General features: G+C 39.3%; 2 protein-coding genes across 2 annotated transcripts in view; one reads left to right on the top strand and one right to left on the bottom strand.

The window, feature by feature from the left end:
* Nucleotides 1–18018, bottom strand: part of UBAC2 (UBA domain containing 2) — an 87045-nt gene that overhangs the window by 56578 nt on the left and 12449 nt on the right. Inside the window, exon 4 of the mRNA XM_030234433.2 lies at nucleotides 17673–17779. Coding sequence (XP_030090293.1) covers nucleotides 17673–17779 — 107 coding nt within the window. The remainder of the gene's footprint in view (nucleotides 1–17672; nucleotides 17780–18018) is intronic.
* Nucleotides 11788–16375, top strand: GPR18 (G protein-coupled receptor 18). Its single transcript, XM_009085323.4, has 2 exons — nucleotides 11788–11881; nucleotides 15048–16375. The coding sequence occupies exon 2, from the start codon at nucleotides 15092–15094 to the stop codon at nucleotides 16055–16057; it is 966 nt and encodes a 321-aa protein (XP_009083571.1). The 5' UTR covers nucleotides 11788–11881; nucleotides 15048–15091; the 3' UTR covers nucleotides 16058–16375.

The raw sequence follows: 18018 nt of genomic DNA, 5'->3' as shown, positions 1-18018 counted from the left end.
TCAGAGGTTATCAACTCTGCAGCAATGCGTGTCTTAAGATCAGGCACCCGAGGCTGGGCTGATGTAATCAACTGTGAATCTTGTGGTACAGAGCAATGGGAAGAGAAAGCCTGTTCTACCTTCCAGCTACACGTTTCCATCCCTTTCCCTGCTCTGGTGTTGGTATGCATCCACCCCAGAAGTGAGCAGGTTTAAAATTTTAGCCTGTGGGAAATAATCCCAAATGACAAAACATAAGCATACATATGTTTTATTTTCAAACATTATCTCCTGATAACCACTGCCTGCAAGAAGTCAGATGACTCGTGCTGCAAGTGGTAGATAGGAAAGTACAGGTGAGAGCCAACTGGTTGCTCTGTAAGCAGCAGCTCACACTTCAACCAGCTCAGCCTTGCTACAAAACTGCACCTTCAGCACACCAAGACCCATGTGCTTATTCTTGCTGCTTCCTGTGCAAGGCACTGGCAGAGGAGTGGGGAACATGGCTGGGAACCATGGTTATGGTTTGAATGAGTTCCACTCTTTCCATCAGTTGAATGCAAGTCAGAGCCCTCAGTCCAGTTGCCTCAGACTCCCTTACACTGACCAAGTGCCACTTTGCATTTGATATGGGTATTTTTTTCTGCCATTGCTCTGACTGTTGTGCCCTATATGATAAGATCTTCCTATTTCCCTCAAGAGTCTAAATAGGTTTGGTCTCATTTTCTGATCCTGTCCCCTTACTTTTTCAGCTCTTTTCACAATCAGTCCTATATTAAGCAGAAATTTCTTTAAATGAGTTCCTGCAATACATATTTGGTGCAAGATTTTTTTTTTTTTGGATGGGATTAATCAGTGACAGTCTAGAAGTGCATTACTTAAGCACTTAAGGACAAAGACATTTCATCTTTATGCCAGAAAGGTGGACTCCTGACTGTCTACTCCCCTTGTTGGTTAAACATAGTGTGAAAGGAGCAAAACACACCCTAACGTTTCCATTTGCTTACCTCAAACTTCTGACACACAGAAGGAGTTCAGAAGTAGATCTAAAGATAGAGATCTGCAGACAGATAGTACATCCCTGTCTCCAGTGATAAGCAAGAAGTCCTTTTTTTCCTTTGAAAGAATATTTGCAGGAACATTCACTGCGATTACTGCAAACACTCATTTTTTTTAACCACAGCCCAAAAAAAAGTTACTTGAAGAAGGAATGTAGTGATCCCACTGTGCAGCCCCATCCTTGTGTTTGCCCCAAGCTCCCCTGTCACCTCGCAGTCTGCTGTTTACTATGACAGTCTGCACAGAGGCAGTTATTGCACTGAAGAAGCAAGAAACACTCCTGAACAAACTTTAGAAATATAAAAAGAAAAAAGTACTTAATGTCCAGGAGGTAAAGAAGTGCCCCAGTTCTAAAAAAAAGAGGGGATGAAATGAAACACCAGCAGGTTGATTTTCTGACAAGTGATACAGGAATGTGGGATGAATTCTGAGGAAATCTTAAAAAAGAAAAGAGGAAAAGCACAGGATGTTCTACTGTTTCAGCCACACAGGCTTCAATCTCTCCAATCTTCTTTCAAACTTGTGGCAGAGCACACAACGACCAAAACACTATCAAAAGGTGAAAAAAGCTAGTGACCACAGGCTCAAAGAGCTGTGGTGTGAGGAAAGACTGCATCAAACGAACATCTCACTAAGAAAAAGGATCATGAAGTGAAGGCAAAACAAACAAAACCACCTCTCATCAAGCCCTTGCTATAACCCCTGGTTTCAAGAAATGGAAAAGCTCACAACAGAAAAGCACAGAGATTAAAGCTGAGTATCCCTTTACGGAACTGATTTTATTAAGTGTACAAGACACGGAAATAAAAAGGTAAAAAAACTGAACAAAAGTATTAAAATTGAGAAACGTATTTTGTCTCATACTAATGGGAAATCAGCTCATTTATGAACAACAAAAGAGTAATTGCTTCTTCTTGACTGTTTCCCACTTAAAGATTTAGTGGACATGTTTTACGAAGCCCAAAAGCTATAAGAAGGCCAGAAAAAAATTTACAAAAAGCAAAGGAGTAGATATGGTGTGACTGCATTGCTAGCTGAGATAGTCCTGAAAAAAGCTCCCTCTCAGATGGAATGCTGTCATCACAGCTAACTCATCTACATCCTGACCAATCTCTCTGTATTGTCAGAAAACTAGAAAAGGTGTCCATATATCTGACTGGTTCCAGAACAGAGGAAAACATTTTTAAAACAGCTCTGAGAAACTGTCTCAGATTTCCTGCTCATGACACACCCAACTGAAGCCCTTGAAGTCCCGCTCAATAATTTGTCAACACATAAAGTCAGTTCCACCAAATGATCTGTAAAGCAGGAGAGTGATGCTCACCCTTCACACCTGTGTAATGCACCATGGTACTGTCAGCTTTAAGCTGTACCTAGATGGACAAAGGGACCACCTAGCCTGAGGCTGCTGCCTAGCTGATAGGCAAACTAAAGACACAAGGTCTCTGTTCCTTGAAAGATGTCACAGGAGGTTCCTGATTTAGGCCACAGAAATCTGTGACTGCACACCTGGTAATGATGACAATAGGCTATAAACCCATGGGCACTAGCTTTACCACCACTGTACACTCACTCTCTCAAACTGTGCCCGTGTGCAAGGCAAGCAAGGAGCAAAGCATCACCTGTGGACACAGTGCCAAGGGGCTCACTGAAGGCACTCACATACAGAAGGATGTGAGGCTGCACACCCCAGCCTGAGTCACGTGCCTGCCCTCCAGGCCTGGACAGGGATAGCTGGGAAGCAAACTCATGCTTCTATGAGGGACAGCCAAGCCTTTTATAATCTTTCTGAATCTAAAGAGAGCTGTCTAGCAGATCTTAAGGATCTTGACACTTACTCTGGTAAACTGCCACTTCTGAGGCACTCAACTGAATCAAGAAGAGCGGGCAACCTCATTTAAGATATGCACCTACTTCAAGAGGCCCTTCAGACACATATAATCTCAAAAGTAGAACCTTATACTGGGAATGATCCAACTTGTAATGGAGATAGCTTTTAACTCTAATACATATACTTTTATTCTGCAAACTTCTTGCCTTAGAGAAAACATATTTGATAAGTAGTGATCCAAGGCCCTGGCAAGTTACACACCTGAATTTCAAGGGTTATTATTTCATTGACATGCTTTTCAACATTATTAGATTCACAGCTGTTCTTACTTCACCTGAGAAATCTTTTCAAAACATGCAGATGCTACCTGACTTTACAGCTCTGATAGCTTCACCTGTTGAACATTTCCTGGAGTAAAGGAAGTGTAGAGAACCACCTGGGTAGCATCAGTCTCCCAGAATTCTTTGCATGGACAAGTCTGGCTACATGACTACTGCCTGTGCTGGGGAGGGAGAGGTGGACACCACACATGAATGAGAGCTGGAGCTTTTCCTACCATCTCCTGATATCTGATCCTTCATTGCACTATGAGCTCCAACATTTCAGCACAGAAATCCTGCTTCTCTCTACCCTACTGATCCCACAAATGGCCCAGATCACCCAGTCCACACCTGAGTATGTCATGGGATGAAGAGGGTCTTCACTCCCAGCTCCCATCTGATACAAGCATTAAATGATCTTATCAGGATCTATATTTAGCATAATGCTTGGGCAGAGTGGAGCCAAAGTGGAGCAATTGATGTTGACCTACATGGCAAAGCACACAAGCTATTTTTGCCTCATTTACTATGACCTATTTTCATGGTAGAGACAATAAGTTGAAGCTAAATACAGAAAGTGACTCATATATTCCCTGTTCAATATTTTAAGCATAATTCTGTAGAACAATTAAGTTATTGGCTACTCCTCAGTCCTCTTCTACAGTAAATATTATTGGTAAATGTTATGCTATTTTTTAGCTGAGCCATTTTTTTAACTACTTTTGTACTCTTGGTAAAAAATCAAATTTCTTCTAACCACATTATGATGAGGATATTGTAACAGACATCATACCATATCTTCAAAGGCTGAAGACAAGTAAAGGGAGGTTTTAAACTTTATCTTATTCACACAGTTTGGCTTACTTCACAATACTTGAACATTAAAATGCTTCCCACCATTTTAGTGCTTTTTGGTCAAGAGACCATTCACACCTCATTGTGATTCATGACTGTAGTTGGACTTTTCCAATGAGTAAGTATTGTAAGGCACAAGTTGCTGGCAGGAAACTCTTAAGCTTGTTCATGATAAAACAGAAACAAAATAGAAAGCTGTAGCAGAGAAGTGATTTCTTTGCAAAACAAACTTCCCCATTAAGACCACCATATAACCCTTTTTCTCAACTACAGACCAAGGTATTTGAAGGAAAGTGATGACTAAACAAAAGGAGAGTATTCAGTAAGCATAAAATAAAAGCAAAGAGGAAATTTTAAAAGATCTTGTTACTTATACCAAAAGTCTTCAAGGCCATTTAACTCTGAAAAGGAGACATTTTTATTTCTAAATTCTTTAGAGAAACAACTGCAACACTTTTTTTACTAATTGTACACAATATCTTCTGTTTCATGCACATTAGTTTTTTAAAGTCTCAGTCATATAGAAGGTACAGTCAACTGTACCTTCTTAGATACCACTGAAGTTACTGAATCAATTTCTGTTCATTACTTTGGTAAATCAAGAGGTGTTTCTTTAAAGCATCAGACACTGCAAGACCTCCTTTGTGAAGTTACTTCATTACACTCCTCATCTGTCCTAGGAGAGCAATCCTAGCACCACACTCTATTTTGCAAAAGGCTACAACAGACAGAGTATCTTCTCACACTAAGTATGTCTTCAACCACTCTGAAGAATTAGTCATTCGTTTTCCTTCCTTCTTCCTCCACTGCAATCAAATAAGTAACTGCCCTACAAATACAGGGAGAAAGAAGAGATTCAAAGAACATCACTGGAATGGAAGCGGTTCATTCTGTGATGGAGGACAACATCATTTACATGAAAGGATATCAGATCCTTAAAACAAAATGTAGAATCTATGCTCATAGCAGAACTAAACAGGAGACAACTGATGTTTCTAGGATGCAATGACTCCTTTAAGCTTGTTTCCCTTTAGATCAAATGACAGAGGGCACTGCAGTGAGCCAATTTGCAAACAATAGCTGAAATGATAACTTGTACAGAATTGTTTGGCACAGACATCTACAATTAGATGCAGGATTTCCTTTAAAATTCCAAAGGGACTTCCACATCCCTGTCTTTCTTTACTATGGCTGAACATGACGAACAAACAAGGTGTTCCTAACTCCGGAAAGAGGAAGAGAAGAGAGGGGAAAAAAAGCCGAAAGCTGCCAGTAAAGATTGAAAGAAAGCTTGATCGTGCCCACGTGGACTGAAAATAACCTACAAGGAACAACTGCTAAGCTAAAAAGGAGGCCCCTATTCCCACATAGGAAAGAAGGCATTGTTTATTCTCGTGAAATAATTAATCATAACACTTTCAGAACACTCCTTCTGAAAAATGGAATGCTGTGCAAAGAAAGTCGTTGCTATTGTGTCTTATTTTAATAAAGACATATGAGACAAATAGAACAATAAAATCAGAAAGAGAGTAGCTTAAAAACACAGAGTTGCTCAATTTCTATTATTAGTTTATTTCCTTGTGCTATATAACAAAGCCAAAAGAAGAATGGTAAATGTTTCCAGTCTTTCTTCTCTTCCTCCACTAGGTGTCTTCTAATTCTTCACTTTTTCAGGGTAAACTCAAACTACGCACAGTAAGAAAGTCTTTGCTTTCAACTCATTCTCAGAATTGCATCTTAATGTACAGAATTAACTAAACAGAAATGCAAAGGGGAGACCTGTATGAACTGTAATTATTTGAGCAATAACAGTATTTGAAGTTCCACAACTATGGGAACAGTCACAGCTTCCATGTCACATGGTATGTCCCTTTCATAGGAGAGACAAAGTGGCTTTCATTCTTTATAATCAGTTTTCCTGAAAAACTGGCTAAGTAGTGCAGGTGTACAAAGGAATTAATCCTCCATCAGCCATTTCTGCTGTTCCAAAGATGAGTTGCTATGCTTGCTGAAGATCCGCAGATGGCAGCATTGATGCAGTAATTAGTCCTCACCACAGCAGAGGTCAAATGAAAACCATTTCCCCCAGCTGTTTCGTATTTGAGGCAAAACCCCATTTTCCAGAGTGGGAAATCCTAACACCAGGCAGAACAAGCACTGGGCCAGGAACTGTCAGGCAGTTAAAGAGAAGTCAGATCCAGGATCACTACTACAAGACACTGTGTCAATCACTCATTCAATAACTGCGACAGGTTTATTGCCCCATTACCTTGGAAATAAACTGCATCATCTAGACAATAATGAATGCTGTGAACCATGGGCTGCTGGTTCAGAGCCAGCCAGAACTGCTGTTCAGAGTTCTTATGTTTACCTCCACAGGATGCCAAATTTGAAAGAAGAAGGAATATAGAGTTGCCCAACATCCTGCAACCTTTACTACCCTTTCTTCTCTCACTGTTCCTTGTTCAAAACAAGCTTTGCACTCCCTCTCATTTCTGCTATTTGGGTAAGTGATATGAATTTGGTGGCCTCAATCATCAGACAGCACATGGCTCCGTTACAAGCAAATAAAGGCAATGTCCCAGATGTTCTAAGACTAAAATAAAAAAGCATTGACAGGCAGTATGATTTAGAGGCAAAGGATAAAAGTGGCAGAGAATACGGAACATACAAGTCCCAGTTCAGTTTCACTGCTCCATCCTATCTTAAAACCACCTTTACCAACACAATCTCTACATAACGAAAACAGCTGCTTAAATTATTGAACTTCAGATTTATGCCCTGACTTACTCTCCTAGGCCTCTTGCCATGATAAAGCTCAGGATTTTCAGCCCCTTCCTTTAATGTGCGTGTGTGTGTGTGTGTGTGTGTGTGTGTGTAAAATAGATATAATTTTTGTAGTTGAACAGTTAGTTGGGAAATACAGAGTCCTCAGACTGGACCCGGCTCTATATCTGAAAAGACAGTGATTCTGAAATGACCTACTTGCAGCCAGCTCTGCTGTCCAGCACAGCCAGCTCAGAGCACAAGCTGGCCTTGTCCTGGTGCTCTGGTGCACAGAGCACACTCATACTCAGCAGCTCTTTCATTTCCCTCCAAGGACGGTGCTGAGCCTACACATCACACAAACCTGCCCAGCAGAGCTCCTAACCAACCAGATTCACTGCTGTGCAGCAGGCACCGGGCTGCCTTGTCCCAGCCTGGATTATGCCAGCGCCTTTATCATCCTGATGCTCCTCTCGTGTCACTTCAACTCCACCACAGCACACCAGGCTTCACAACCCCAACACACTGCTGCTGGTTTATCTGTGCCAGGCAGCACAGCATTAGAAGGCTGTCACTTCTGCAAAGCAAGCTACCTGCCAGGGCTGGGCAACACACTGTAAGGCACCCTTGAATTTGAAGTGCTTATTCTAATTCACACAGCCCACTCTCACTTCAGATACTTTTGATTAAACCCTTCACTGGTCTGCTAAGGCCTATGTAGCAATTTTTAATTGTTTAATTTCTGATAACATATACTTGGGCTGGTTACTGACAGAGCTTGTCCAAACTCCTGAACTCTGGAGGAGTCAGATCAACTCTCCCTAATCCTGCACTTGACTTCATCAAAGGAATCTGAGTACATGCAGCTCCAAATAAGACATTTCTTTTGAAACACTAACTCTATTCCTGGGAGGTATATCAAATTTCAGAACGATACTTCTTATGCACCTGAGACCTTTAAGAGAAATTTAATAGTAAAAACATCACATACAACATACTTAGTAAGGAAAGAGGATTGGAAAAAAAAAATTCTCCTAGACACTTCCAAACTGGAACTAACTAGTTCCTGACAATGCAGGTTTAAAAAAAGAAAATAAAAAATTGAGTATTCATGCCAGTTTTAAAAAACTATGAAATATCTGTCATGAGAATTGTGCATTTTTTGAGTTAGGAAAGCTGCTTCCCAAAAAAACAGAACACAGGAATTTGTCAAAGGCAACTTGGGATCATCAATGAGCATGGAACTGTGTTGGTATTTGCCATGAGCTAATATTAGATTATGGACACTCTGAGATTGCTGGTGTGTAAAAGACCACTGTCTCCAGTCCACTACCCCACTGTCACAGACATCTCAGAGATGCAACTTTTATTTTAATTAATTTTTGAAGTATTGTTTCTTTCAAAGGCTGACTGACAGTGATAAACAGATGAACTACAGGTCAGATGCACGGTATATTTTTAGGCTATTTAGCGAAACAGGGTGTGTCCTGGCTGTACAAGAGGTGGTGCAGGGGGGTGAAGGGAAGGGAGGAGGGGTAGGAAAAAAACCGAAATGAACCCAGGAGAAATATGGAATGTTGATTTTTTTTTTTTTAAGGGAAAAAACAAGATCTCCTTCCTCAAACCATACCATGTATTAGCAAAACAGGGAAGAGAAAGCAAATTATGACAGTAAATAAGACATGTCAGGTACAGCTAAGTAGGCTGCAGTTCTCTAAAGCTGCTCCCTTTTCCATTCCTTCAGCTCTGCTGCACACTGCATTTATACCCCCCCACCGAAAGATGAGGGGTAGAGGAGGGACAGCTATGCCATGACACAGCCTCTGAGTAACACACACAGCAAAACTGGAAACAGCTGCAATGACTTTATGCATTCAGTGCCAACTTTTAACCAGTAGTTTATTCTTCAGTATTCACTATGGTGAACACAGTACGGGAATAAAAAATGAGGCCAGTTTTCATCAAGGTTGAGAACAGTAACCCAAAAGTGCATGTGAACTCACCCACAACAGCAAGCCAGTCAGTTAACAAACTGACATGGGAGAGTTGCTTCCTGCACCACTGGTGCAGTGAACCATGCAAGAAGCTTCAGCTCTTTCAATAGATCCCAACGATGGAAAGTTTGAAAGGAGAAGAACATGAGCTCAAGCCAGTTCCCTACCAAACTGACGCAGAGGGTAGCAATCCTTCTGTACCGCTGTGTGCAGAACTTCTCTGTATCAGCTGGACAAAGCTCACCTTACACAGTAAGTGAACAGGAAAAACAGACCTTTCTGTACCATGACTAAACCAGTGAAAGAACCAGCAGTACATTAATTCTGCAAAAGCAACAGCATGAAGGCAATACCTTCAGTGCTGTACTTCGAGGTTGTTGTAAGTGATCAAACTCATTTCTTCTGAGGCTTACTACAAGTTAGTGAACACACCATAACAGACCACATGCACTCCGCCTTATCCTCAGACAGGAAGAACATTGGCTTAGCTTTTAACTACTTAAAACCAGCTTTAGCACAACATAATGCAAGTAAAATTACCTTGTCTACAGCTCAAACTTCAGAATAGCAAAAGAAGACCCCAGATGGAACTTAGCATTTAATTCAGTAGAAGCTGGAGCAAAGGAAGTACGCACCCATCTCTGGGAAACCAATGCAAGGCACTCATTTCTAGCTGATAAAACAGCAAAGGAAATAAAAATAGAGCCAGGTGCTTCCTACAGCAGAAACCAAAGTTACAGGGGAATGTGGCACTGCAGAGCAGGCCACTGCCTCTCACAAACCACAGGCAGTGCAACTTTTGACTTGGGTGTTCACCTCCAAATGCTTATCACCCTGCAGCTGCAGCCAGCTGAGCACCTAGACAAGGAGTTTGCAACTGCTGGTACTGCAAACACCCCTTTTCAGCCTCCTGCTGCCAAACAGAGCTACCTCTCCACGTCTGGGAGAAGGCCTGCCAGCCTACAAGCAGCAGAGACGTTTGGCTGCCTCTTTTCCACCAGGAAGGCTGTGAAAAGCCTGAGTGAAAGCAGAACACACACTGACATGCTGCAGCAAACCAGATGGATGGCTAACCTGCCAGCAAACTCAACTGGGCTGCTGCTAGCCACCTGTGTAAACTGTGGGATTTGATTCCAGCTGCCCTCACAAGCTATGACCTCCCTTGCAGGGTCGGAACATCAGCCAGCCTCCAGACAAAGTGACACAGCTACAAGAGGTCACACTTTCCACCCTCCCCCAAGCAGACTACAAGCCAAGAGACAACTGACAGCATATAGGCTCTCTGATCCCAAACTCAACATCTGCTCGCTTTCCATTAAATCCAGAATCACTTTTGGACTTCTTCTTTTACTAAGGGAGGCACAAAACAGGCAGTCCACTTGCCTCTTTTGGCATAAACATAAACTGCATAAACATAATGCATAAACTGCATTCACAGAGCAGTTCAGCTTGGAAGGTGCCTCTACAATTCTGTATTTTTTCCCAAAATAATGTACTCTTGCCCGGGAGAGTGCAAAAGTCCAGTTTTTCTCTTCCACAAGATACACATATGGCACTGAATTTCACTGAACAGTTGAAAACAGTGCTTTGTTCTGCTGAAGCATGCTCTGGAGTTGCTTTCCTAATGATAAAGCCACTGAAGAGTTTTCAGCACTGATTAGTCCTTTTAAGATACTCCTTAGTCCTAAAATATTAAATGCTTTAAAATAAATTTATATTTCCCTAGGGCGATCTGGGCAGGATTTGCAGCTCAAAAGGCCTTTGGAATGATCATAAAAAACCCCAAGTTTCATATTAGCCCACCTGAACAGAAAAAAACCCCAAATATTTAAAGGTAATCTACACACCAAAAATCATACCCAGGTCCTTCCCTCTAATTACTTTAACAATCCCACTGACCCATGCAGACACCTAGATGCTAACCCAAACCCATTCAGCTGAGATTAATTACATGACTACAGTGGAAAGAGGCTTCTTTTCCCAGAAGTTATCTTGAGCACTAAGTAGGGATCATGTACCCACATTAGTTTTACTGTCAGTGAAGAAAGATGTTCCCACAAACAAACCTGATTCTGGCAATTTCTGAACTGCAGGACTTTGTTGCTTCTGGCACCAAGTGAACATCCTGGCAAATTCTTGATGACATATCAAGTGGAGACCAAAACATTATTGCTCCCCTACTCAACAAAGAGCTCTCTGCTACCACCTCCCAAAGACTGACAGCCAGAGACCTGAAGCAACAAGCACTCTACAGAGAATATGGAATGAGCTCCTTCTCCAAACTGCCTTTCTAAAGGGTGGATTTTTTCTCAAGCTGACAAAGTAAGTTATTCTTCTTCACCTATAAATCTTTGTTACTACTCCCATCCCACCTAAGATGTCTGTTGCAGTGACACAGCTGAGAGATTTTACCCCATTTTAGCACAGGCTAAAACCTGTTTTCATACAGCATTTCTCAGCAAAGCTCTCAAATAAGAATGTTATTAATTTAGACAGCAAATAAAAAATAGAAATATTGCTGCTGTGTTAATAAAATGTTGTAATTACAGGATAAACAAAGTTGTGTATTCAAGTGAATCAAACTTCTCATTTCAAATGCAGTGACTTTCTGTCACTTTCAGACTGACTACTATCCAAGGCAATATAAATAAAATGGGGATTTCCACAAAAAATCCACCAGACTGCTCTCTGAAAACACATTTACATTGTGCTTATTAGAAACTTATGCACAACCAAGATGTGTATTCTTGCAGATACCTTTTTATGGAAACTTTAACATAAAATATGCTTTCATTATACCACAAACATTTAAAAGTTGAAAATATATGAAATATTACAAGTTTGACTGTTGAAAGGTAATACAAATACCAGTTCACAGACACCACACCTATGTGAAATAGTAACTTTTAAGTATGACCAATAAAAGAGCTCAATACTAGTGAGATTACGTCACTGTTTCCTGCCTGAGGAGCTATTTTAGCCAAGCGAAGCTGAGCAAAGAAGAGGAAGTCTAAACCTTCTACAGATTTGGGGCCATGAAAGAAGCATCTCTGAAGAAATTTTGTACAGCACAAAAGGTGAGTAATGATCCCTTATGCTGTGCTAACAAAGTAATTTGGATGTTCATACATGTTGCTAAGAGAGTTTGTTCAGAAGCAGAACATGGGCATTAATTCTAGAACTAATGAAAATATATTTAATTTTTCAATTCACTTTCAAAACATTAGCAGCAGCATTCTATTAAGAACATTTAAAGAAAAATGATTGCATTTGTAAAAGCATAGTACCATAAATACTGTTGTTTAGGATTTTAACAAAAATTTTAAGAGTATGCAATAAATGAAAACATTGGTAAGTACATTTATCACTAAAAGAAAAATGTTTGTTTTCATGAAATGAAAACCAGGAGATCACGTTACTTGGTGCCTCTGCTTCACTGAAAAAATGTTGTCCTTGGGGAAATGCAACCAATATAAAGGATAAAGTAAAAAGGGGGATTGGGAAGAGAAATACACACATGGCCCTTTAAATGGAACCACTATTACCTAACTCACATTAAGAATCTGGAGGAAGAGATTTAATTGTGATTTTGCTGTGAACATCTTGTTCTCACACAGGGCACCTAGCTGGCCTTCACAATTCACATTAGATATTCAGAATGTCGGTTATCATTAAAAAATTAAAAGATTGATAGAACATACATACAAACAACATAGGAATCATTCAGAATTAATACAGACAAGTCTTCCAGAAAACAGTGACTCCAAGGGCTCTTCAGGAAGTGCTCTAATCAATACCAGTAAGTAAATGTTCCCACTATGAAAAATGGCAACTAGGGCAAAACCATCCACCCAGAGGAACCCAAAGATATGCTTGGGCTGACCTGGGAGATATCAAAGTTGGGAATCAGTCTCCAAAAACCCAGGGGAAAAAAAAAAAAAACAAACCAAAACCGAACAAACCCTGCCTGTTACAGCAGGTCAGTTCTTTGATATATTGCAAAACAGTCACAAACTTAAAATAACCAGCAACCACCCAGGCATGAAAAGTAGATCACACCAGATTCAGCTTCCTCTCTTCCCATCAACATCAGGCTACTGGTTACTTTGAAAACATGACCTGACCAGAAATAATTACAGTCACTGCAAGTCCAAAGGAGACAAGAGCAAAACCAAAACTAAAATCCATGATGTTTCTTAATATTTAAGTAAATTATGCTACCTGTCTTATACATTACTACTCAATTCACCTGCCACATCACTCAGGATATTGAGCTTGGTAGTTCTGCACTGTCAAACACAACCACTAGCAAGAGAGAAAAAAAATAACAGAACAAAAAAGGAAAAAAAAAACCCACTTACAATGTGCAAGGGCAAGGGGGAGGTGTATATTAAGCAACATTTGGACAATTTTGTGCAACAGTAGTGAAAGTGGAACAGTGTGCCAGATAATATTTTAACTCTGCTGCTAGCACATGCACAACATTTTTTAGCATATGCCATCTAACTTTCAATAAGGTTTGCTAGCATTATTTAATTATTTTATTTTTCTTATTTTTAGAGTTCTTCATGCAATGAGGAATTTGAGAGGCATTTCTACAGATGCACTCCAACCCTCTTTTTTGTATCACATACATGGCTTTTCCCAAACAAAACATAAATTCTGTTACATGTTTTAATGTCTTCATCTGAGAACAAAACACACCTTTTTTTGTTTTGTACAGCTGAAAAAAAGACCTTGAAGTTAAGGGTTAAATATTTCTATGCATAACTTTAATATATCTGTAAACTGGAGAACTGTAAGAACATTAGAAGCTCTAACTTTGTATTTCAAGGCACAAACTAACCTATATAAAGATTTAGCAGGTCATACTTAAGTTAGTTACTCCACGGTACTCTTCTCAAATGCAACTGGTATTTGCCAGTGTCCAACCAGGATGTCAGATTAATAAAGCCCATTTCAATCCCCTATGCATTCCTGTAGCACTGAGAAAGTATTTGGTAACATTACAGAGAAAGCATTAACCAAATGGGCAGTAATAATAAACCTGGGTTTTAATGCATTCTTCACTTCTGAAGATAAAACACACAGGAACTATGCACCCTTCTGCTCTCAAGAACAGCTCTGGTGCCTAACAGATACTGTGGAACTTCCTTGGCCGTTTGTCACAAGTGGGAAGATCAGACAAACAGCTAACTTGTTCCTCCTCCTCCTCTTCACAAAGCTGTCACAGGGCTGGGTAAAAGGCCAGACAAGAGGAACCCTCCCACATAAAGTCATGAAATTGTGACCACACCAAGAGCCAGGAAAGTGCTGGGGGTGAAGGTTACACAAAGCACTCACACAAACACCAGATAAGGTCTGCCATCCTCACGGGCTCCAAAAAAAACCAGGGATCCTCTCCTTCAGCTCTCATCACCTCAGCCTTCACAGTGACATTTTAGATGTCCAACTCCTACGACCAAGAAGCTGGATGAAGGAACATAACCGTGCTCTGGGGTAGCTGGCTACCAGACAGCAACTTTCCCCCCAGACAAATATTGTTCCCATATGGCCTTGCTGGAAACTGTGCTGCTTTCCCCCTTTTTAGTTTTTAAAACAGGAAGTCTACTAATCTATTAATTTTATTAGTTTATTGGGTGGGTGGTTCTGATGCCCTGGGATTAAACACTGTATTAGAAGCTATGCAGACACTCAAAGAGTTTTTTTAAGCGTCTTTAATAAGCAAGCACCTGCTCTTTTAGTTAAGTAGGTCCTACACAGATAAAAGGCAAAGTCAGTACTCTTTGCATATCCAAATGTCACTACATGCCATGCTGACTTGTTTCTATTCATAACTAGTTTTAGTAAAAAATTTTTTTAACAGAGACAGCTTGAAGAAATATTTTCTTTAGAAAGTAGCTGTCGTAGCTCAAACAGAACTATTTCAATTTAATTATCAGCTACTGATGCACGCCGCCAATCTTGACTTTTTGATTCCTTTTATCAAAAGGCCCTGTAAGTAACAAAAATATTTTATTCAAACATGCTTATAAATACTATTTTCACAAGTCTGACAATACATATGCTTTCCTCAGAGGATGATAATGTATTTGCAGTCAGAAAAAGCAACAAAACTAGCACATTTCAGAGCTAAACAATAGTTTCATCATTAAACACTGTCCTAAAACAATCTTCCTGTTTGTTTTTAAAGACAGATTTTATTTGACTGAGAATAACTTCCCATATTTTATCTAATTTTAGGGGATTTATGGAGCGCAACAACTATTCCTAAGTTCAATTAAACTATGACGCCAGAAAATTCCCACCCAGAAGAATACAGGATTGCATCACTGGTCTTCTACAGCTTTGTGTTCACAGTGGGATTGCTGGTGAATGCCACTGCACTATGGGTGTTCAGCTGCACTACCAAGAAGAGAACAACTATAACTGTATACATGATGAACGTTGCATTACTTGACCTGTTTTTTATATTTTCCCTGCCTTTTCGGATAATCTACCACGGGACAGAAGCGTGGCCTTTTGGAGATACATTTTGCCGGATCCTCGGGGCTTTCACCGTCTTTTACCCAGCCATTGCTCTGTGGCTGCTCGCTTTTATCAGCGTAGACAGATTTATGGCTATTGTCCAGCCCAAACATGTCAAAGAACTAAAAAATACAAAAAAAGCTCTGCTGGCTTGCACTGGAATCTGGATAATGACCCTCTCAACAACATCCCCGTTGGTGTTTTTACGATCTGATCCAGACCAAGCCTCAAATTTCACCACCTGCATGAAAATGCTTGATATCATCCATTTAAAGGAAGTAAATACATTGAATTTTTGTCGCTTGATTTTTTTCTTTTTGATCCCCTTGTTTATCATGATGGGGTGTTACCTAGTCATTATTTATAATTTTATTCATGGCAAGACTTCCAAACTGAAGCCTAAGGCCAAGGAGAGATCTATAAGAATTATAGTTACTCTGATTGCTCAGGTACTCTTCTGCTTTGTACCCTTCCACATTTGCTTTGTCTTCCTGATGTTGCAAGATGAAAATACAAGTTACAATCCCTGGGCAGCCTTTACCACCTTCCTCATGAATCTCAGTACATGCTTGGATGTTATACTGTACTACATTGTTTCCAAACAATTCCAGGCAAGAGTCATCAGCGTAATCCTTTATCGCAATTACCTTCGAAGCGTGCGCAGGAAAAGTTTTAGAACTGGAAGTGTAAGATCACTCAATAATATGAACAGTGAAATGATATAAAAAGAGAAGAAATGTCAGGGGACTTTTACAATGCAAAAAAGGGATTCTTTTTCCAAATTCTAGCACTCAGCTACACAGAAGGATGTTCTATAACTAAAGGTAACAGATATATTTGTTGCATTGTAATATGACAGAAGCAGAATAATAATTGCACTTCTTTTTATTTGCTCAACATCTTTTGTTGTTTCACCTGAAATGAACTAAAACCTAGCATCAGTGTTAAATTTTTCAATGCTTTTATCACCTCAAACAACTGTGAATACTGTCAGATGTGAAAGTGACTAATAATATAATAAAGCAGACAACACTGAAGAATTATGATGCAATGCATATATGAATTTTTTATTTTTGCATAATCAAATGCTCCTGAAACTACGATATATCCCACATTTCTAAAATTAATTTTATTCTCTCAATATCAAATTCAAATGACATAATGAGAAGGTATATGAAGGTAAAATTTATATTTTACTTAATTAAAAACTTCTTTGATGCAGATTTCTTTGTAACTGACTATATTCTGCAGTCATAAAAATACCATCAAAGGGCAAAATGGTAAAATTGTTCATTACCTACCTGTCAGTATGACGTGCACATTTATGACACCTTACTTTTTCACAAAGTATCTTTTTACATGTAGGAAAATATTCATTTCTCCACACACATTAGTAGCCTATGTCCTAGCAACAAACTCTAGGTAAAAAACACAAGTAACTGCAGCAGCTACTCAAGCTTTCAACTTCTTTTGAATACTCACACACTACGAAAAATGTATTTTTATTATATCAAACACATGCTTTTTGTCCCTTATAAATCAGTCTTTAGATACTTTCAACAGATGCTCTGGAAAAGCAAAAGTTAAAAAGAAAAAGATCTAATATGGTGTTTAATATTAAAAATCTTACTCCAAGAGCTTTTATTATTACCTCAGAGTGTGCAACACATGGAAACTGAAGTCTGTGTGATCTCAACTGCCAGAAGTTTAACCACAAAGAGTTGCAAGCTCTGTGGTCCTACTGTAATATGCACATCTTTTATTAAGTGCAGAAATCTCATATATAGGCTATGCAAAACTGAACCACTGAACACCTTAAAGCTGTAGGAACTTCAGCTGCAAGCACAAAATGGAGTAACAACCTCTGGCACTCAATTTTTCAAAAACATACAAAATAACAATTCAAAATGCATATGCATTTGAAAGTGAACATAAAGCACATGACTTTCAGTTCTGTTGCCTTTCTGATTTAAGACAGAAATCAGCACAACCTCATTCCAGTTTTTACAAACTGAATGGATCCAAACAATTTAGAGTGAACAAATACAGCAACAATTTGTGCGCTGCAAGCCATGTTGCAATCATGTTAACAGAGAAATGAGACTAATGGATTGGAAACTAATCATCGTATGGATAAATTAGAAATTAAACAAAAATCATAGCTAAGAAAACAATGTTTGAAATCGCAGTAGTTGTGCCAAGAACCTTTATGCTTCAGTTCAAAAGAGGATTAAATTAATTTGAAGTGATACATGAAGAAAGGTTTTTTAAAATAAAATCTTCAGAAAACAATCCCTTGAAACAATATCTAAAATAACCAATTCATTAGAAGCTACTTACAAACCAGAAGGCAAGCTGTTGATGGTGATGCCAAATATATACTGAGTGATTTCTACAAGGAGAAGATCAAACAAAGCTGAGAGCATCCAAGCGCCCAGTAAAAAAGACTGGAAAGAAAGAGGTAATTTGAATCAATTCAGCAGTTTCAAAATAAGATTTTAATATACCTCTATATATAAGAAAAAATAACAAAACCTCTCTAGTGGTTCAATAAAGACAAATTCAATCTTTAACACAACGTAATTCCAGGTCTGCTTGTCTAGATACTGAAGAATCAAGAGGAAGATTGTTTCCAAAATTAAATTTGATGGGTCTGATATCTTACAAGCAATACAACTGCAAATAG

Source organism: Serinus canaria, chromosome 1, assembly GCF_022539315.1.
Source record: "Serinus canaria isolate serCan28SL12 chromosome 1, serCan2020, whole genome shotgun sequence".
Taxonomy (NCBI): Eukaryota; Metazoa; Chordata; class Aves; order Passeriformes; family Fringillidae; genus Serinus; species Serinus canaria.
This window is presented reverse-complemented; position numbering and strand designations above follow the sequence as displayed.

Bases quoted from the DNA above. Each gene is read 5' to 3' on its own strand.
- GPR18 (XM_009085323.4), top strand. From the start codon at position 15,092: ATGACGCCAGAAAATTCCCACCCAGAAGAATACAGGATTGCATCACTG.